Below are 22389 nucleotides of genomic sequence, written 5' to 3'. Positions count from 1 at the left end.
TATGTGAAGATGAACCATCTCTGTAGTAATGTTCTGGAATGTCATCAAATAATGCAAACAGCATTGACACGACTGCTGAGGACATTGTAGTAGTGGTGTTGCAAGATTGTTTTTAATCATAGCTGCTGGTAGGACAAAGAACGACGCGTGGAAGGAAGTGCCAGATTATGTATTGTGTAAACAAAACAAATTCAGAACACTGCACCTTTCTTTACAGGAACAACCATCCAATATTTGAATATGGAAATATATAGAACTTGGGCAAAATTACTCAAACTAAACAGATCAATTGTGCAGTGTTCCATAAATACACTAGGCTGAAAGGAGTTCCGTTTAGAATACTGATGAAACATATTTCAAATATTGTCAATTTTTCTAAACTTGGTATAGACAGTAATATACTACAAGGCAGGATTACGAGTTAGCTAACTAATAGGCATAGTCTGATTCAGCCAACTAAAACATCTAAATTTCACTTTTATATTCCAGAAAATCAATAGCCATTTCTGGCTGCTTATCAAAGTTCTGGCTAACTCGTTGAACATGCTTTATAGTATACCCTCTGGGGTATTTCTGATCTTGAGCCAAATGAGGTAAAGATGGATGCTTACAGCTAAATAAAGAAGCAACGCAAATGACCAAATAAACTGGACACAGAATGGCACTGAACAGATTGATTTAACATCCCAGATTACAACAGAACTGAATGTGTGCCTTCACAACAACACACTAGTCACTGGACTGGCTTTGTTCCTGGGTGGTCCGAATCTCTGACAAAGATGACGTCATCATCGGAGTTCTCCTCCACTCTCAGGGAGAGATGAGTCACCTGTGACATCACAACTTCTGTATGGGAGAAAGGTGAGGGCAGAGAGATGTGATGAGAAAATCAGAAATACAAATATCCTGTTTTTCCTGGTTACGAATGGTTTATCATATCAATGAGCTCTAGGCCCTCTATTCTTTTCACTAATGACCTGCCACTGGCAATAAACAAAGAGTGTGTGTTGACACAGTTGACAGTGCAATGTCAGCAAAATCCAAACCATGAGGTCAAAGGAATTGTCCATAGAGCTCCAAGACATGATTGTGTCGAGGTAAAGATCTGGGGAAGGGTACCAAAACAATTCTGTAACATTGAAAGTCCCCAAGAACACAGTGGCCTCAATTTTTAAACAGGAAGTTTGAAACCCCCAAGACTCTTAGAGCTGGCCGCCCGACCAAACTGAGCAGGGGGAGAAGGGCCTTGGTCAGGGAGGTGATCAAGAAGCCGATGGTCACTCTGACAGAGTTCCTCTGTGGAGATGGGAGAGCCTCCAGAAGGACAACCATCTCTGCAGCACTCCACCAATCAGGCCTTTATGGTAGTGGCCAAACTTAAGCCAATACTTAGTAAAAAGGCACGACAGCCCACTTGGAGTTTGCCAAAAGGCACCGAAAGGACTCTCAGCAATCACAGCTAATGAAGTCACTGAAACACTTAAGAGTTGCATTCTGTTTTGAAATGTGTAGCCAGTAATAAACTGGCCCTGAACATCTCTTCAAATAAGAGCATTGTACTTGGTACAAATAACTTCCTAAATTCTAGACCTCAGCTGAATCTGGTAATGAATGGTTTGGCAGTTGAACAAGTTGAAGAGACTAAATTACTTGGCGTTACCTTAGATTGTAAACAGTCATGGTCAAAAGAGATTCAATGGCTGTAAAGATGGGGAGAGGTCTGGCCGTAATAAAGAGATGCTCTGCTTTATTGACACTCCACAAAGCAAGTCCTGCAGGCTCTAGTTTTGTCTTATCTTGATTATCGTAGTGTCATGTGGTCGAGTGCTGCAATGAAAGACCTAAAGCTGCAGCTGGCCCAGAACAGAGCATGTCTTGCTCGTCATTGTAATCGGAGGGCTAATATCAATACTATGTATGCCAGTCTCTCTTGGCTAAGAGTTGAGGAAAGACTGAATGCATCACTTACTTTTATAAGAAACAATGTTTAGAAAATTCAAAATTGTTAGCATAGTCAACTTAAACACAATTCTGACACAGACACTTACCCCACCAGGAGTCTTTTCACAGACCCCAAATCCAGAACAAATTCAATAAAGTGTACAGTATTATATAGAGCCATTATTGCATGGAACTCCCATCTCATATTGCTCAAATGAACAGCAAACCTGGTTTAAAAAAACACCAGATAAAGCAACCCCTCACGGCACAACGCCTCTCCCCCATTTGACCCAGACTAGTTTGTGTGTATGTATTGACATGTAGGCTATGTGAGCCATTTTTAAATTGATGTAGTTCTGTCCTTGTCTATTAATGTTCTGTATTATGTCATGTTTCATGTGGACCCCAGGAAGAGTAGCTGCTGCTTTTGTAACAGCTAATGGGGATCCTCATGAAATACCAAATGAGTGTCAGAATTGTTTTTTTAAAAAGTTATCCCTTCATCATTGGCCTGTTTTATCAGACAGTATTATTGACCAACTAGTAACTATGGATCCCGAAGATATGAACACATACCTGCAGAGTCTTCACCAGGAAAAGACATCTCTTGCTCAAGCTGCACATCATTCTTAAATTGAATAGAAAATCATTAGTGTCATTCAAAGTTCAGACAATGAGTGCGGTTACATGCACACAACAATGTGATTATGGATAGTCAGATTATTATAATTAAAATGTTAGCATGCTTTCAAGAAGAACGATCCTGTTTACATGGAATCAGGCTACCTGATGTCACTGATAAATTAAAAAAGAAATGATAAGAATCACTCCTCAAAACAAATGTACCACAATGTGAACATGTTATTTTTGGGAAGCATATTTGACTCAGAGTTTGGACAGTTTGTATGTGAAAACTAAGACGCATAAATTGTTGTTCCGAACACACTTCTACACGCGCTAAAGTGGGAGGCTCACTTGGCTGATGCTAACACATGCGCAGATCAAATACACAGCTGGAACACCGATTAAAGTTAACAATTCTAGGTATTGCTCAGAAAACCAGGTGTTTTAATCAACGTATGTCAACTTCGATTTTGACCTTACGAGAAGCAGAGTAAGGTGTTTACATGACTATTTCATAATTTGACTACTGCCATAATCAGTTTAATATTGAAATATTAGTGTGGATGTTAACCTACTCACGGTGAAGAAGCACCCCTCCCTCCAGTGTTACTCAACAGTTCTGTTACCTTGTCCTGTGTAGCAGCACTGGATACTACTTCCACATCGGTCGCCTCTTCAATCTCAGCAAACTGTTCTGCACAATCTAAAAGACATTTACACTGACAATTCACGTCAACAAGTCACTAAACACAAACAGTCATCCCACAATTGAGAAAATGTCTGAGTTAGTGTTGGAAGTCTGTTGTGTGAAGAGAAATCTTATACCTGAACAGACTTCTTCATGACAGAGCAGATCATCCTAAAATGGCACAGAATAATAGTGAAAGTTTGTTGCAGAAAATGTTAAGATTCCCCTCTACTACAACTCAAATAACTTTTATTGCTGTGTGTGTGTGTGTATGTATATATATATATATATATATACACACACACACACGGCTCAAAAAAATAAAGGGAACACTAAAATAACACATCCTAGATCTGAATGAATGAAATATTCTTATTAAATACTTTTTCTTTTCATAGTTGAATGTGCTGACAACAAAATCACACAAAAATGATCAATGGAAATCAAATGTATCAACTCATGGAGGTCTGGATTTGGAATCACACTCAAAATTAAAAGTGGAAAACCACACTACAGGCTGATCCAACTTTGATGTAATGTCCTTAAAACAAGTCAATGAGGCTCAGTAGTGTGTGTGGCCTCCACGTGCCTGTATGACCTCCCTACAACGCCTGGGCATGCTCCTGATGAGGTGGCGGATGTTCTCCTGAGGGATCTCCTCCCAGACCTGGACTAAAGCATCCGCCAACTCCTGGACAGTCTGTGGTGCAATGTGGCGTTGGTGGATGGAGCGAGACATGATGTCCCAGATGTGCTCAATTGGATTCAGGTCTGGGGAACGGGCAGGCCAGTACATAGCATCAATGCCTTCCTCTTGCAGGAACTGCTGACACACTCCAGCCACATGAGGTCTAGCATTGTCTTGCATTAGGAGGAACCCAGGGCCAACCGCACCAGCATATGGTCTCACAAGGGGTCTGAGGATCTCATCACGGTACCTAATGGCAGTCAGGCTACCTCTGGTGAGCACATGGGGGGGCTGTGTGGCCCCCCAAAGAAATGCCACCCCACACCATGACTGACCCACCGCCAAACCGCTCATGCTGGAGGATGTTGCAGGCAGCAGAACGTTCTCCACGGCATCTCCAGACTGTCACGTCTGTCACATGTGCTCAGTGTGAACCTGCTTTCATCTGTGAAGAGCACAGGGCGCCAGTGGAGAATTTGCCAATCTTGGTGTTCTCTAGCAAATGCCAAACGTCCTGAACGGTGTTGGGCTGTAAGCACAACCCCCACCTGTGGACGTCGGGTCCTCATACCACCCTCATGGAGTCCGTTTCTGACCGTTTGAGCAGACACATGCACATTTGTGGCCTGCTGGAGGTAATTTTGCAGGGCTCTGGCAGTGCTCCTCCTGCTCCTCCTTGCACAAAGGCGGAGGTAGCGGTCCTGCTGCTGGGTTGTTGCCCTCTTACGGTCTCCTGATGTACTGGCCTGTCTCCTGGTAGCGCCTCCATGCTCTGGACACTACGCTGACAGACACAGCAAACCTTGCCACATCTCACATTTCATTCATTCAGATCTAGGATGTGTTATTTTAGTGTTCCCTTTATTTTTTGAGCAGTGTATATAAAGAAATTGTACTGCAATGAGGGCACTAGCACACAAACATTTCACTGGACCTTTTATACCTTCTGTAGTGAATTGAATAGAATTCAATTTGAAGAGTTCTGTTACCTTGTCCTGTGTGGGAGCACTGGAAGTAACCTCCACAACATTTGCCTCTTGAGCATCAGTTCTCTGTTCTGTGGACACTACAAAAGGCATTTACATTGGCATCAATAACTACACAGAAATACTACAGCCTGAATCCACAAAATGTCATCACAAACCTAAACAGGCTTCATCAGGACTAGACTTTGATTCCCCTAGAAGGTCGTCCTAAAAATGAACAGAATATCATAAGCGTCCCAATCAAAGTGGATACAAAAAAAACAATGCAACAACTCCTCTCTACCACTACAAATATGCTTACCCTTTCCTGCGGGGTAGCACTTGATATACCATCTGCATAGGTTGCTTTCTTTATCTCAGCACCATCATCTGTGGATGTAACTGTAAAGGATACTTATGTTCATCATTTAAAATCAACAAACAATAAGAGTGCATTTGTCCATGTATGGATTTGTCTGACACCAATCAAATCAGATGTGATCACATACCTAAACCGTCTCCTATGGGACATGAAGTCACTTCTCTAAGACATGAGTCTTCCTCTAGCACGTCATCATCCTAAAAATGTAACCGAATATTAAGAGTATTCATAGTTCCGTTTTATGACGACAATGTGAATGTCACTTATTACAACCAACTTCTTACCTTATTATCCTGTGTGGGAACACTGGATACAACTTCTACATCAGTTTCTGGTTCAATATCAACTAGCTCTTCTGAAATCACATCTGCAAAGGCATTGATCATGTTCAGAAACAGTACTTTTTTGGTTGTTTGCATTTAGCTAAACATGTCAAATGATCAAAGTTGTCAAAATAGGCTCTAGCAATGTTCCACTTTCATGTGTCTTCAGTACACCGGCATAAATTAAGACTGAGAATCAACATCATACAATCTTTGCTGATGTGTCATGTACTGCATTAGATTAAAACCTATGATTCTACAGATCTATTATGAAATACCACTCACCACTAGATTCATCTAATGGTGCACAAACATCAGCTAGAGTAGAGTCATCCTGGACCTGCGATAGAGCATGCTGGAGTTTAATTGTGAGTAACAGGAAATCATTCACATGTGGAGGAAAAATGGGAAAACCAATGTATTAACATCTTGTTACAAAACACGCCCTGGTTTTGCACACTACTACAACGTTTTTGCACGGATCTACAATCTCAGTGTCGAGATACACCAGAAAACCCTATAAAATACATTTTACAATGGCTCCATTTTAAAAACAGAGAAAATGCATAGAATCGATACAAAAAGTTTACAATTACACCTACCTCTGAGGCAGCCTTGCTCAGGTCATCTCCTGCAACGGTGTTGTCACTGTCATCTGTGTCTTCATGATCTGTATGTTAGCAAACCTGGGATAAGACTCAAGAAACTTTCACGTCACTGTGTTCTATATGAAGATGAATCCTTTGAGTCATATCAAAACACTGCGTCTTTAAGAGATCTGAGACATGCTTACCACGTTCTGACCCAGCATTCGATGACGCTGTATCGAAGTCATCGCTCTGGTCAAGTTCAAAGTGTAAACATATGATGCTCAAATTAACAAACATCACAATGAAGTAAATTATAAAAGGCCATTATCTCTATAGGAAATCTTTGTCATGTGACGATGGAGGGAGAAACATTCCTTGTTACAAACCTCTTCTGTTTCTGAAGACAACGGCTCAAATATATTGTGTGGGTCTACTATCATTTCAGTGTCGTGATCCAGCAGCAGAACCTAGCATTTAAAAAATATATATTTTCCAGATAACAGCTCAGGGTTATATTTCAGATACAAATATATGCAGTGATACGTCTCACGCATCAGTTGGTCGTTTTTAAACACAGGGTGTGGGGGAGCTTGCTTACCTTTATGGAGTCCTCAAAGATCTTCAAAATCTTTGCTTTACACCAACTCTTCTTAGCAGAGGACCAAACGACACAGGATGATGACCCAACTGGAACAGTCAGCTCAACTCTCTGAAGTTTACCAAACTCTAAAACAGACACACAAAAAAAGCTAAACCTTTTAATATTAAACTAACACACCCAGTGTAATACGTACCATAAAGTACAAAAATGTATGTACTCTACTGCACGTCGCTCCGGTTAAGAGTATCTGCCAAATGACAAATTTAAAATGTAATAAGTACTCAAATTTGATAGAAAAGAATGCAAAGTTCAAATAGTAAATAACGTGTAGAACTCACCAGACTCAGCTACAACACCAGAGATGTTGACATCCTCATCTCGGATTCCAGATTCCTCTTTTTTGGTCTCCAACTCCAAAGCCAAGGTCTCCAGTTCCTCTTCTTTGGTCTCTGACTCCTCTGTGACAGCATGTTCTGACTTTGCACTCTCGATGACAGGCTCAGCACACAGTTTGAAAACTTCCTCATAGAGGTCGTCTTGACCTTGGTAGATGATTGAAAGAGAAGTCTGGTCAAAGTGTTCGTCGAAGTACAGACGTGACTCGGAGTCATCCAGACTGAAGGCTTTTTCCAGTACTGATACACTCCCACTTTCGTCTTTGTCTACTTCCAATGTGTCCTTTTTAGTCCTTGAAACCAAGATGTCTTTGTTCCCTTGGGAGGTTGCCGCTTGAGCCTCACATGAGACTCCACTCTCTGAGACACATTCGAGTCCTGCGTCACTTGGTTCCTCACAGATGATGATGATGGGAATGGACTTAGTCTCTATCCCTTCGTTGGGTGTCTTTGCACTCAGACCCTGTACGGCGGTCATGGATTCTTGGATCTCATTTGTGTAAGACTGTTTTTCTTCCTCTTTGTCATCGTCAATTGACTCGGTGTCAAAACAGTCTGCATCTACTTGGAAACTTATCAGATCCACATCCTCTGCATGACCTTCATCTGTTGCTTGGGTGAGTACTGAGTTGTCCTGTTGCTCATCAGAAATGTCTGTGCATTTGTCGTCATCCACTAACTTATCAGTTTCACTATGGGCCAAAGCATAGTCTGTGTCATGCTCTCTGACTTTTTTATATGGCTCTTCGGGACTTGAGTTGGGCACTGCTGCCGCTTCCTCAACCAACTTAAATTCACCTACCAATGAAGGCGTGTCACCTGACATTGCAACTCCTGTAGGATCGGACTTGTCTTCGTCTTCAGACGTTTCTTTGTCAACGGAGCTCTTCCAGTACAGCTTCATAGTGTCATTTATCATTTCTTCCTCGCATTTCACCTTGAGAAAACATGTGATCCCACCCTGCTTTTGACTGGATACTCTCATAACTGTCAGGTGTAGAAGTTTGTCTTTTATGAGTTCTGATAATTGGTCAGCAGCAGTGTCGTGCCAGGATCCTTGTGAATAATTAAACCCTTCAAGCTGACACTGGAACGCCTGTGGGGGAGTGTCAATGAGCACAGTTGGCATTGGCCTCACAGCTTTCAGATTGACTGTAGACTCATTTCCATAGTCCACAAAGAGAATGGATAGGGCATCTCCATCTTTCCTTAGGACTTCTGCACGGTACCACTGTTCATCGTCCACAAATAGAGCAATGCAAGGGCTTCCAGTGCACAGGGTTTCAGTGTCAATTAACGTTGATGCCACAGCATTCCCAGCGTCTGCAACAACTTCAGTGATCTTATCAAGTTTGTCTGATTCAGCAGATTGACACCAAAAGGACTGAGGTCCATTTATAGTAGAGGCATAGACTTCTACGGTCTGTCCCTCTGAAATGTCAGGCTTACTATAACGAGCAGTCTTAACGTCGACCAAAGTGCTCATCTCTGGTGGCACACTTCTAGCAGAAGGGCTTTGTTGGGGCTCTTCTGCCTCTTGGTTGGAGCCTTCTGATGTCTCATGTATCACATCAGACGAGGCTGTTGCACTGCTGGGAGATATGTTGCATGTGATTGCTTTGCTGCCGTGCACTAGGCCAACCTCCCAAAAAGATCCAGACTGTTTCATGAACATGCACCCTAACCGTTTGTTACCGTTTAAACCAACTTTCTCTTTGAAGTTGGACACAACTTCCGGATTCAGTTCTGCTTGGTTTCCGACAGTTGTCACTCCACTTAGGAAGCAGTGAATACTGAACCTGGGAATTTCAAGGAAGTGTTTGTCGAGTTGACATATCTTGGAGATTGAAACTGTTGCTGTATTTCCAAAGTCTATGAACTCAACAAGAGCGGTTTCATTTCCCAGTATTTCACTTACAACTGCACGGTACCATGACGAATCATCTGGAAACTCTGCATTGACCAAGTCTCCTTGACTCAAGTCCTTAGTGTGAATGGTTGCAGCAGTTGACTGTTCAACATTGAGTTTCTCCACAATGGAATAAATGTCGTCTTCCTCCTTGATCAACTGTACAAAGAAACTCTGTGGACTATTGCAATGTGAGACAAAGACATCGGCTACCATGCCTGGATTTATGGATTTTGAGGGCAGGTCTGAGAGTTTTGGAAGATCTTTCACCTTTGCTTTGGGAACTTCAATCTCCTTTTGTGGTTCACTGAGGGATGGCTTTGGCGCTTGTGGGAATTGAGGAATTGGTTTTTCTGGTTGTTTCCTGGCCTCTGAACAAACTCGCTCATTAGGTCTCCTCAAAGGTACCCGTTTTTGATATGTTGTGTAGGTTGCTCGAGGGAGTTTCTCAAACTTTTGGGTGTCCTCGTCTGTTTTTTGTAACACCTCTTTAGTTGTAAACAGAGGTTTGGCCTCAAGAGCTGATGTGTGGCTGCTGGTTCCATCATGTGGTCTCCTGCTTCGGTGTACCACTTGCTCCTCTCTGTGCATCTCAAGGTTGAACTTCTCCTTTATCTTTGCATTCACTTGCATTTTCCTGTCATAGAGCTCCACCAGCAACTTGCCCCCAGGGTCTTTTGCCACCACAAGAGCCCTGAAGTTCCGGTCAGTCATACTGGTCTCAAACCAGCCGTTCACCTCACTTGTAACCTCTCCGGGGATATCAGAAAGCCCACACTGGACAGCTTGTACAGGCACAGACATGATCTCACTGGCCTCAATGGGAATGGGAAGCAGATCTGATTTTATTACTTCCAATGTGTCGCCATAATCCACAAAGTGCACCAGGATTGTTGGATTTCTAGACTTGATCTGCCCTCTGTACCACTCTCCGTCCGTGTATTTCGCAAAGCACACAGTTCCAAAAGTTTGGGGACAGTTGGTGATCTCCAACTGGCGACAAAGCGTGTTGATGGTCTCTGCAAGTCCTTTAACTGTATCTGCATTCCTTTTCAGCTGGCAGTAGAAGTGATTGACATTTTTCACACTTGTCACACTGACCTCTTCTTCACTCCCCGTTTTGATGTTGTGAGTGGAGTAGTAGTAGGTGTCCAACCGGAAAGGGGAGGAAGGGACTTTTTTGGCAGGTGCACGGTTTGCCAGTCCTTTCTGAACCATCAAGTTGCAGATACTCTGAAAGGGTGTTTCCAGATCCACCACATTGAATACTACTTTCTGGGCATTGTACATGACAGCATATATGGTGCACTTCAAGACCCTGTGGTCGGATGCTGCGGTGTCCACAAAGTCATGGAACTGTCTAATGGCATCTTCAGGCCATTCAGTGGTGTGAGATGTAGGGAGGATAAGGTTGTACAAGCTGCAACGAAAGGCTTGACCTTTAAGTTGCATGAAGTTGGGATCTATGCGGCGCAAGTCTTGCAGGGAGACTGTCTTTGTCTGACCATAGTCTATGAACAGCACATCAACGTGCAGTGTTGCATGCTTCTGAATGACCAGGGCTCTGTACCACATTCCGTTGTCTGGGTGGCGGGCAACACAGGCAGGTTCCACAGGTTGCCCAAACTCAGTGTCAGCATAGTGCTGCTGTATGTCTTGCATGAGCCATTTTAGATGATTTGAATTTTGTGCTAGTTGGCACCAAAAGTCATTTGGACTCTCAATGTAAGACACATTGGCTTCAACTGAACTTCCTATTGGAAACAGGTATTCCTTGAAGGCAGTTCTGGACTCTTTGACAGTGGAATCGCTGGTGGACAATCCTTGAGGGCCAACACTTGACTTGAACACATCATAAGGAATGGCACGTGGGTTCTGTGTTGTGGGGGCGATGATAGGCCTTGAAGAGGCCTTGTGAGGGGTCTTACTTGTGTCACCCTTCTCTGCATAGCCAGCACTGCAAAGCAGCTTACTGACATCTCGCTCTCCATGTGCAGATGAGTCCATCAGTTGAACAATGTAAGCACCATGAGACTTTGCAGTTACGTGTACATCCAGGATCTTGTCTGCGATTGATTTTGTGAAGAAGTCTGTAGCATTTCGGCTCCATTTCTCCTCTTTTGGTCTAATACCGGCCAGCCTACACTTCAGTGCAAGTGCTGGCAACTCTTTAAACTTGTCAGGAAGGACTCCTAGATTGAACCAGTCAATCATCTCTGTGTTTCCGTAGTCAAAAAATAAGACCCTGGCCTTGTTTCCAGTGACTTCAGACACAGTCGCCCTGTAAAAAGAGTTATCTTGTGATCTGGCAGCACAATAAAGGCCAACTTTTGGACATTCGACAACTCCTGCACTGACTGGGTTGCTGTACAAATCAGCAAGATCATTCATCATTTGATTAAATGCATCTGCATACATCTGTGTATGAATCCAGAATTCTGAAGGGTTCTCCACATGTTGTACAACTGCCACATGTGAAGAATTCAGAGGGAGATCTTCGGCAGGATATTTAGCCTTAATTTCCATGGGATCACCAGAGTTTGGTAGTGCAGTTTCCTGAAATTTGATTCCATCTGGATGTGGAGGACTTGCACAGTTGTTGCGAACAGCATAATCTCCATGCACCTTCTCAGAGTCCAACAAACATCTCTCCTTTGTGCCAAACAGTTTGTTGATGTTTGTGTTTTCATTCCCATAGAGTGTTACGTAGTGGACTCCCTCTGACAGACTCTGGTACTCGAACTTGGCGATCACAGTCCTGTTCAGAAGTAGGGATTTCAGATATTCAATCTGGGCAGCCGTCCATCCAACGCCTTTGTCGATGACGCCGTGGAGGGAGCAGACGTATGTGACAACAGGCATTCTGAAGAACTCTGTGGCCAGTGGTCTGATGTTCTCCGCTTGGACAAACTGTTTCTTCCCATAGTCGACATGGAGCACTTCAACCACATTATTGGCTGGAAAGACATGTTGTAACATAGACCGATACCATCTTCCGTCACTTGCTCTTGAGGCACATGGGGAACCCAACGTTTCGGGTCTGGTGATGCCCGTTTCCACTCGGCCTTCATAGTGTTGTGTAATCTGCTCCGTTAGTTTCTTCAACTCTTGAGAAAACACCTTCAACTGACAGAAGACGCGCAGTGGGTTGGTTACCTCCGTGACAATGACCGTCTCTACGGTTTCCGTTTGCAGCTCTGGATACATGTAGTGCTGCTGCTTCTCAATTTGCTCACGGGTCTCTAGTGGGTCATTTCTCACGGAGGACTTCTGTGGATATTCTGTAGAGTTTGAAGCCCCACTCTGCAATGACTTTGAAACGTAGAGCTTGAACTTACCGGTGCTCAGCTTCTTAGCAAACCCCATTTCGTGCATCTGTCTAGATACGCAGGGCACATCCAGGAGGAAGGTTCTATGGGGCACCAAGATGTCCTGGACACATGCATCAACCGTCTTTCCACAGAGGGATTTCAGAAATTCTAAGGCCACTGGAGACCACCTGTTCTCAGGCGACACGGGCAACACATTGGAGAGAACACAGAATTCTACCTCAGGGGGTAGGTGGAAAAACTCTTTCTGACCCCAAGCCAACATGCTAGTGGTGACACCAAGCATTCGCCCTTCGTCAATTAGGAACACATTGTAACTTGAGCCATTTCTTGAGACTATGCGTACCCTATACCAAGTTTCATATATCTGAACCAGGCACACATCTCCAGGATTTCCCTCCAACTCACGAAAGGTTTCTCTGGGAAACTGAATGTCTTTTCGCAGGCGTTGATAGGCAATTTTTCGCTCTTGATCAAAATTTCCCCATAGCTCCACAATATCACATTGGGGATTGCAGTTCACCCTTGTTATGAGAACTGAAATGTTTGAACCTGGTGTTGGGAGCCCAGGGATCGAACACATTTTGACGTTGTCAAAGTATTCCGTCTTCCATCAACTATCAATGTCCATCCAACAAATTCTAAATGTCAAGGTCCAATGAGTCTAAGAAAAGAAGTCAGTAGATTAAATTCTGTATTTTGGAAACAGTGCCATTGAGAAACTTTGATAAAAAAAAATATAAAAAAATACTCAGCAATTAAGTCGTTGGACATATTGGAGAAATTAGCTTTTTAAATATATATTTTTAAACCTTTTACCAAATCGAAACTTTATGTAAATGGTATGTAAATGGTAGGAAGGATCCAGAAACTTTTTTTTGCGATTTAACTTGTTTTTGAGAAACTTACCCCAACCCGGCGAGTCACTTCGTCATCCTTGTTGTGCTGTACAGGGCTCTGAAAAAAACATGAACAAATGCAGATTGAGTCGCATAAAATCCAATAAAACCTTGCGGATAAAGTTCAGAATGACAAATTCATGTTTCTAAAGACCTTCATCACTATAATGAGAGCTTTTCAGTTTCTAAAAGGAAGTATTTGTATGTTTCAGAGCCCCTGTACTGCACAACCAGGATAAGGACTTTATCATTATAATGATAAAGGTGGGTGCTTATATTTGTCGTATTTCACAAATGTACACGTGTGCATTACAGGCATCTATGATTTGGAAATGTGTTTATGCATATCCCAACTCCCCCATAGACATCCTCGGAGAGTGGGGTCGCAGCCAGGATCTGCCATTATCAATGGCAATCCTAAACCAATTAGGGCACCGACAAATCTTGCACCTTGTCGGCTCAGGGATTCAAACTGGCGACCATTCGAATTTCTGGCCCAACGTTCTTACCACTAAGCTATCAGCTGACTTGCTGGTTGAGGTAAGATTCTCTAAAACAAGTGAAATGGCAACAACAACAAAAAACGCGTCTGGACCCTTCAATAACATGCCATTTACACTAACGATAGAGGTTTGGTTGTAAAAAGCCAACTTCTCCTTTAAGTTTGATTGTACTATTCAATCAAAACTAGAGGTCGACCGACTATGATTTTCCAACGGCGATACCAATTATTGGAGGACGAAAAAAAGCAGATACCGATTAGTTATATATATATATTTTGTAATAATGTCAATTACAACAAAACTGAATGAACAATATACACTTATTTTAACTTAATACATAAATAAAATCAATTTAGTCTCAAATATAATGAAACGTTCAATTTGGTTTAAATAATGCAAAAACACAGTGTTGGAGAAGAAAGTAAATGTGCAATATGTGCCATGTAAAAAAGCTAACGTTGAAGTTCCTTGCTCAGAACATGAGAACATATGAAAGCTGGTGGTTCCTTTTAACATGAGTCTTCAACATTCCCAGGTAAAAAGTTTTAGGTTCTATAACATTTGTATTTCATATACCTTTGACTATTGGAATTTCTTACAGGCACTTTATTATTGCCAGCCAAATCTCGGGAGTTTATAGGCTTGAAGTCAAACAGCGCTGTGCTTCAAGCATTGCGAAAAGCTACTGGCACACGCAGGAAAGGGCGGTTTGAATACTGCTGCTGCCTACCACTACTCAGACTGCTTTATCAAGTATCAAATCATAGACTTAATTATAATATAATAAACACACAGAAATACAAGCTTATGTCATTAACCTCTCTGGGATATGTGGGACTAGCGTCCCACCTGGCCAAAAGCCAGTGAAAATGCAGAGCGCCAAATTCAAATAAATTACTATAAAAATCAAACTTTCATGAAATCACACATGTAAGATACCAAACTAAAGCTACTCTTGTTGTGAATAGAGCCAACATGTCAGAATTCAAAAAGGCTTTTCATCGAAAGCAAAACATGCTATTATCTGAGGGTAGCACCTCCGTAAACAAAGAGAGAAAGCATATTTCAACCCTGCGGACACGACACAAAACGTAGAAATAAAAATATAATTCATGCCTTACCTTTGACGAGCTTCTTTTGTTGGCACTCCAATATGTCCCATAAACATCACAAATGGTCCTTTTGTTCGATTAATTCCGTCGATATATATCCAAAATGTCCATTTATTTGGTGCGTTTGATCCAGAAAAATCCCTGTTCCAACTTGCGCAACGTGACTACAAGATTGCCAAAGCATTTTAAACTACTTTTGTAATACAACTTTGGGTATTTTTTTACGTAAATAATCAATAAACTTGAAGACGGATGATCTTTGTTCAATACAGGAGGAAAACAAACTGTAGCTAGCTTTCTGGTCACGCGCCTCTATCTAACAATACACTTCAAGTGACCCTCGTTCAAGATGGCCGTACTTCTTCATTTCATAAAGGAAAAACCTCAACCAATTTCTAAAGACTGGTTACATCCAGTGGAAGCGGTAGGAACTGCAAGAAGCTCCCTTAGAAATCTGGATTCCCAATGAAAACCCATTGAATAGAGTGAATTTAAAATTTAAAAAATCTGAATGGTGTGTCCTCTGGGTTTCTCCTGCTAAATAAGTTCTGTTATACTCACAGACACGATTCAAACAGTTTTAGAAACTTCAGTGGTGTTTTCTATCCAAATCTACTAATAATATGCATATATTATCTTCTGGGGATGAGTAGCAGGCAGTTGAATTTGGGCATGCATTTCATCCGGACGTGAAAATACTGCCTCGTCACCAAGAAGTTAATATGGTAAAATCCGGGAAACTATATTTCGAAAAAAAAAAGTTTATTCTTTCAGTGAAATACGGAACCGTTGCGTATTTTATCGAACGGGTGGCAACCCTAAGTCTGAATATTGCTGTTACATTGCACAACATTCAATGCTATGTCATAATTATGTAAAATTAATTACGGTCTTTGTTAAGAAGAAATGGTCTTCACACAGTTCGCGTCGAGCCAGGCGACCCAAACTGATGCATATACCCCGACTCTGCTTACACAGAACGCAAGAGAAGTGACACAATTTCAGGCACCGCATTGATTATATGCAATGCAGGACAAGCTAGTTAAACTAGAAATATCAATCACTAGTTATGTTAAGATTGTTTTTTTATAAGAAGTTTAATGCTAGCTAGCAACTTACCATGGCTCCTTGCTGTCTGCACTCGCATAACAGGTGGACAGCCTGCCACACAGTCTCCTAGTGGATTGCAATATAATCGGCATCCAAAAATGCCGATTACCGATTGTTACGAAAACTTGAAATCGGCCCTAATTAAAATCGGCCATTCCGATTAATAGGTCGACCTCTAATCAAAACCAGTAATTGGTGTTGAAGGAAAGGTTGAAAATAACTTCATGTTCTGAGGGAATACATATTTTAATCATAGCCGAGTTGATTTGTTTCATACTGATAACATTGGTTGAGTAGACAACACGAGTCAGAGCATGTTCTATCGCATTAGGAATGCCCAGATAAAAATGTTGAGTAGCCTACATTAATCAAAACATGTATTAACTAGTAGAATGCATAAAAGGAACAGTGTTATTGAGCGCTCCTTACCAGGTTGAATGAATATTGCACCATGTATCAAATTGATCTTTACAGCTGTTTAACAAGAACTAAATCAGTTCTCATCTAAAACTACTCAATACATCGACTGATCATTTAACTTCTTATGGCTGGGTGCAGTATTGAGTAGCTTGGATGAATAAGGTGCCCAGAGTAAACTGCCTGCCACTCAGTCCCAGAAGCTAATATATGCATATTATAGTATATTTGGATAGAAAACACTCTGAAGCTTCTAAAACTGTTTGAATGATGTCTGTGAGTATAACAGAACTCATATGGCAGGCAGAAACGTGAGAAAAAATCAAAACAGGAAGTGGGAAATCTGAGGCTTGTAGGTTTTCAACTCATCCCCTATTGAAGACAGTGGGATATGGTCATCTTGCACTTCCTAAGGCTTCCACTAGATGTCAACAGTCTTTAGAACCTTGTTTGATGCTTCTACTGTGAAGGGGGGCCATGAGTGCAGTCTCGCACGTTCATGTGATAGTTAGCTTGCGTTCCATTGCATTTCTACAGACAAAGGAATTCTCCAGTTGGAACATTATTGAAGATTAATGTTAAAAACATCCTAAAGATTGATTATATACTTCATTTGACATGTTTCTACGGACTGTAACGGAACTTTTTTTACTTTGTCTGCTCGTGCGTCATGAATTTAGATTACAGGGCTGAACGGGCTAACAAAAAGAGGTATTTGGACATAATAATAATAATAATATGAACTTTCTCAAACTAATCAAACATTTATTGTGGAACTGGGATACCTGGGAGTGCATTCTGATGAAGATCAAAGGTAAGTGTATATTTATAATGCTATTTCTGACTTCTGTTAACTCCACAACATAGCATCTCTCTTTGGCTGTTTTGGTCTCGGAGCGCCGTACTCAGATTATTGCATGGTGTGCTTTTTCCGCAAAGTTTTCCTGAAATCTGACACAGCGGTTGCATTAAGGAGAAGTTTATCTGAAGTTCCATGTATAATAGTTGTATCTCTTTTCAATGTTTATTATGAGTATTTCTGTAAATTGACGTGGCTCTCTGCAAAATCACTGCATGTTTTGGAACTACTGAACATAACACGCCAACGTAAAATTTGATTTTTGGATATAAATATGCACTTTATCGAACACAACATACATGTATTGTGTAACATGAAGTCCTATGAGTGTCATCTGATGAAGATCATCAAAGGTTAGTAATTAATTGTATCCCTATTTATGCTTTTTTGACTCCTCTCTTTGGCTGGAAAAATGGCTGTGTTTTTCCGTGACTTGGCGGTGACCTAACAATAATTTGTGGTGCTTTCGCTGTAAAGGCTTTTTTAAATCGGACACTGTGGTGGGATTAACAACAAGATTATCTTTAAAATGGTATAAGATACTTGTATGTTTGAGGAATTTTAATTATTTCTGTTTGAATTTGGCGCCCTGCACTGTTACTGGCTGTTGTCATATCGATCCCGTTAGCGGGATCTCAGTTAATAAAAACTGTCAATTGAATATGAATAGGCCAATCTGAATTTTGCCATGGTGGTGCCTGGTTTACATTAGGGCACTGCACAATGGTTCGGGGAATAAAAATTGGTACCCCTGTTTTCAATACCTCACCTTGTCCTGGGTAAAATAAAGTTCTTGATGCCTTTGACCTTAACAAGGGCCCAAGGACCAGTGGAAGCAAAATAGCTCCATAACATCAAAGGTACACCCCCATATGTTACCGTAGGTATGAGGTACTTTTCTGCATATGCTTCTGTTTTTTGACACCAAACCCACCACTGTTGTGCCCTTGTTAAGGTCAACGGCATCATGAATTGTTCTAAATACCAGGACAGCTTAGCCAAAAACCTGGTTGCCTCTGCCAGGAGGCAAACACTTGGCTGCAAGTGATTCTTTCAGCCATACAATAACCCAGAGCACTAATCAATATCCAGAAAGATATAGTTAAATACAGTCTCTGGACTTGAAGCCCATTGAAAACCTGTGGTTTGAATTGAAGAGGGCAGTCCATAAGTGCAGACGAATGATATCAAGGATCTGGAAGGATTCTCTATGGAGGAACGGTCTATGATCCCTCCCAATGTGTTCTCCAATCTCAAAACATTTGAGAAAAAGGCTCAGTATCGTTAGGGGAGGGTGCTAGAGTATTGAAAACAGGGTGCCAATCATTTTGACCCCAATCTTTTTTAGATTTGTTTTACTTGTTAAACAAAATCGCTTTCTCTTGGCAATTGTATTATTACACAATATAACTTCCCCATTTAACTCCCATCCGGCCATGATTGGGAGTCCCATAGGGCGGCGCTCAATTGGCCCAGCATCGTCCGGGTTTGGCCATCATGGTAAATAAGAATGTGTTCTTAACTGACTTGCCTAGTTAAAAGGTTAAATTTGTATATATATATATATATATATATATATATATATATATATATATATATAAAAAATACTGAGCATACAATATAGCTAGTAATTGTATTAGTCTTTTTGCTCATCTTTATCAAGAGTGCCAATAAATATGGACGTGACAGTAAATAAACTGATTATGCACTAATGTAAAATAAGATTGGCATATCAAGGGACTTCAACATCCAGCAAGATTTGTGTTAAGTAGGCCTAAGCTATTTTTAAATATTTTTACTGTAATTCTTACTTCAACCTCAATCACACGGGAGATATGAACATTCAACATGAATGTATTGTATTGGCATGACCTTGTGCAGTCTTCACCCGCAATGTTACACTGACCAGTTGATCTTACAAGGAAAAAGAACCTGTGAAATGACAAAGAAGCCATTAAACGTGTCCTATTGGGTGTACTAGACAGAGCAGGGTTCCCTGGTTAATTTTATTTGGCCTCCCAAGTTCTGGGCTTTAAAAATAAATAAATAAAATAAATAAATATATATATTTGTATTGTTGGACATAAGATGTAAAAACACCAGCAAATCAAATTCAAGTTATTTAAATGTAGGAAATCTGTCCAAAGTATTCCCTCACATACTAGAGATATACACTGAGTGTCCAAAACACTAAGGACACCTGCTCTTTACATGATAAACTGACCAGGTGAATGCCATGATCCCTTATTGATGTCACTTGTGAAATACACTACAATCACTGTAGATGAAGGGGAGGAGACAGGTTAAATAAGGATTATTAAGTCTTGAGACAATTGAAACATGGATTGTGTATGTGTGCTGTTCAGAGGGTGAATGGGCAAGACAAAATAATTAAGTGCCCTTGAACGGGTAAGGTACAGTAGTAGCTGCCAGGCGCACCGGTTTGAGTGTGTCAAGAACTGAAACGCTGCTGGGTTTTTCACCCTCAACAGTTTCCTGTGTGCATCAAGAATGGTCCACCAGCCAACTTGACTTGGGAAGCAATGGAGTGAACATGAGCCAGCATCCCTGTGGAACACTTTTGAAGAGTCCATGCCCCGATGAATTGAGGCTGTTCTGAGGGCAAAAGTGGGTGCTACCCCATATTAGGAAGGCGTTCCTAATGTTTTGTATACTCAGTGTATGTGATCTTAAATGTTAGCAAGGTTTGAAATTATTATAGTTTTAGTCAAATGTTTTACATTTTTGGGCTTGTTGCAATCAATTTGCAGTCTACAAATGTGTAATTATGTTCCAGGCCCCTGACCATCTGCTCAAGAAAAATGTATCAGCTTGGGGCTTAATCTAGTTGATGATCCCTGTACTAGAGAAATATAGTGGAATTCACAATCTTGACATTCTGTAGTTTACCTTAACCTAGGCAATCTTTTCAAATAATTCCCATTAGCCTACTCTCTAGGAAAATCATACACAATCGATAATAACCCTTCCAATGATCAAACCTCTCATTTAGGCCTATTTTACAGACATTTAAATAATGTAACATAGCAGGCAAATTATACAAAAGGCATCTCTTCTAAACAACTTTGTACATCGTCAAAATAGTTGTAGCCAACCAATGAAATGATTGATACCATCAATCCGTCATCAATCTGTCAGTCCGGTTATTTCTTCCCATAAAGTCACTATCAACTTTGACGTTACTACCACCATGTGGGTTAAAATGGTAATGGTTAGTATTCTTATTCGACTCCACCAAATTGACATGTCTTTGAGCTATTATGGGTTCACAAACACAACAATTGTTGTCGGTCAAATGTGTTTATCGTGCAGTAACATGTGGTATACCGTTTTAAAAACACCAACCCTGAAAGGCGACGCTCTAACTACTAACGTTAGTTAGCTAACTACAGACCAGAAAGAATTACAGCACATGGCCAATGCAACTGCCTGTCGAACCAGTTGGGATAGCCAACTTAGCTGGGTAGCCATCTCAATAGCGATCTATGAATAAACCATATTCAGTAAAAACCCGTTAACTACACAATTTCACAGTTAAAATGCCATGTATTAGCTGACAATCCACACAAACGACGAATGTACAATAACTATAGTAGCTAGTTTGCTAACGTTTGTTTGGCTAAAATGCAACCAAGTTAGCCGGAGCAGCGTGCAGGAGACATTAGCTAAAGAAAGGCAAGCTGAAGTCAAAATAAATTGGCTAACTAACTTTAACTAGATGAATTTAGGATTCATCATCCACGTCAAAATAATTATCAGTAGTAGCTAGCTGCTCACCCTTGCTTTGCAAATAGTTGTCCTTCTAGCGCTGATCAACGACGTTTCTTCAAAAAGGGCAGAACAAGCACTTTCAAAACTTCCCTCAATTAACTTGTTAGCGGCGTCGCGCCATGGCGGGAGACTTCTCGTTCTCAAAATGAATAATAACGTTACTCACGTCATCAACGTTCGGAAGCTAGTATTATTGTGCAAGTTAAATAAAATATTTGATGCGATCTGCTTATCAATAGGCTACAGTTACATTTGAAACTGTTGGAAATGTGTAGGTAGGGAAAGTAATACGATGCTCTGAAGATGCCGCTGTTGTATGCAACTAGCTAGCTTCTTTTGCAGTAAGTGGAGTGAGTGACCGGATAAAAAAAATGCAACAGCAATAAAAAATTTTGCACTTGGCTTCTGTTTTCGTCTCCACCCCACTCAACAGGAGGGGACTAATGGTATCATCAAATCACAGATAAAGAGTTTTATTATAATCCGTATATTTAGCTTTCCATGCCTGCACATTGAGAAAAGGCATATGCCCTACACAAACCTACAAAAATCATGTAAAAAAATATATGAATGCTGTTGGATGGAAAAACCTGGGTTACTTATAATGACATATAATGAAAGGCCGAAAGGTCAAATACATTTACCCTAAATTATTTGAGGGACATGATGATCTGGGTTCTAGGACCAAAGAAGGTAGCCTGGTTGCTGTCTCTGTTCAGCTATTACATTCCACCCCTTGCCACTCCTAAATTTGGCAAATGACCGGAGTGGCAAGGAGTGGAATATTTGCTAGAAAGACTGGTACCCACACTACAAAGACGGGTCCACAGAAAACCATCTTTGACGGGTCTTTGCATATCAGTTTTATTATCAAGAGGCACTGCATAAAGACACTTCATCCTCATTGCAGGCAGAGGGGCTTGAGTTTGACTCTGAATTACAAGGCAAGGCCCCAACACATATGCCTGTTTTCAAATCAAATTGTATTAATCACATGCTTTGTAAACAACAGGTGTAGACTAACAGTGAAATGCTTACTTATGGGCCCAACAATGCAGAGAAAGAAAATAGATAAATAATAGAACATTAAAACACGTAATTATAAAAGTAATATGTTTGCACTCCCCTCATCTCCAAAGTTGATCTGAATAGGTGAAAGCAATATTGTGGGAGTGTATTACATAGTGTAATACATTGGGAGATCATTCAAAGAGTTTGAGTCAGATAAAAATGGTCGGAAAACGGGAGATGGTTTGTCAAAG

The 22389-nt window shown here is 41.0% G+C and overlaps 1 protein-coding gene across 2 annotated transcripts; it reads right to left on the bottom strand.

Moving 5' to 3' along the window:
• Positions 1–90: 90 nt before the first annotated feature.
• On the bottom strand, positions 91–21483 carry tdrd6a (tudor domain containing 6a). 2 transcript variants are annotated; one of them, XM_031800306.1, is made up of 17 exons: positions 21134–21483; positions 13345–13392; positions 7141–13099; positions 6800–6927; positions 6588–6668; positions 6405–6450; positions 6214–6281; positions 5897–5951; positions 5573–5655; positions 5416–5485; positions 5229–5308; positions 5086–5134; positions 4931–5007; positions 3391–3424; positions 3192–3268; positions 2518–2569; positions 91–846 (listed from the first exon to the last, which is right to left on the bottom strand). In XM_031800306.1, the coding sequence occupies exons 3-17, from the start codon at positions 13016–13018 to the stop codon at positions 734–736; spliced, it is 6891 nt and encodes a 2296-aa protein (XP_031656166.1). In that variant the 5' UTR covers positions 13019–13099; positions 13345–13392; positions 21134–21483; the 3' UTR covers positions 91–733. The 2 variants fall into 2 exon arrangements, with proteins under 2 accessions (XP_031656166.1, XP_020310538.2); XM_020454949.2 differs by lacking the exon at positions 3391–3424 and having other exon boundaries at positions 3192–3254.
• Positions 21484–22389: the final 906 nt, after the last annotated feature.

The sequence above is a fragment of the Oncorhynchus kisutch genome, linkage group LG21 (assembly GCF_002021735.2).
Source record: "Oncorhynchus kisutch isolate 150728-3 linkage group LG21, Okis_V2, whole genome shotgun sequence".
NCBI classification, from domain to species: Eukaryota; Metazoa; Chordata; class Actinopteri; order Salmoniformes; family Salmonidae; genus Oncorhynchus; species Oncorhynchus kisutch.
The sequence above is the reverse complement of the archived record's forward strand: the minus strand, read 5'-3'. Positions and strand labels throughout refer to the sequence as shown.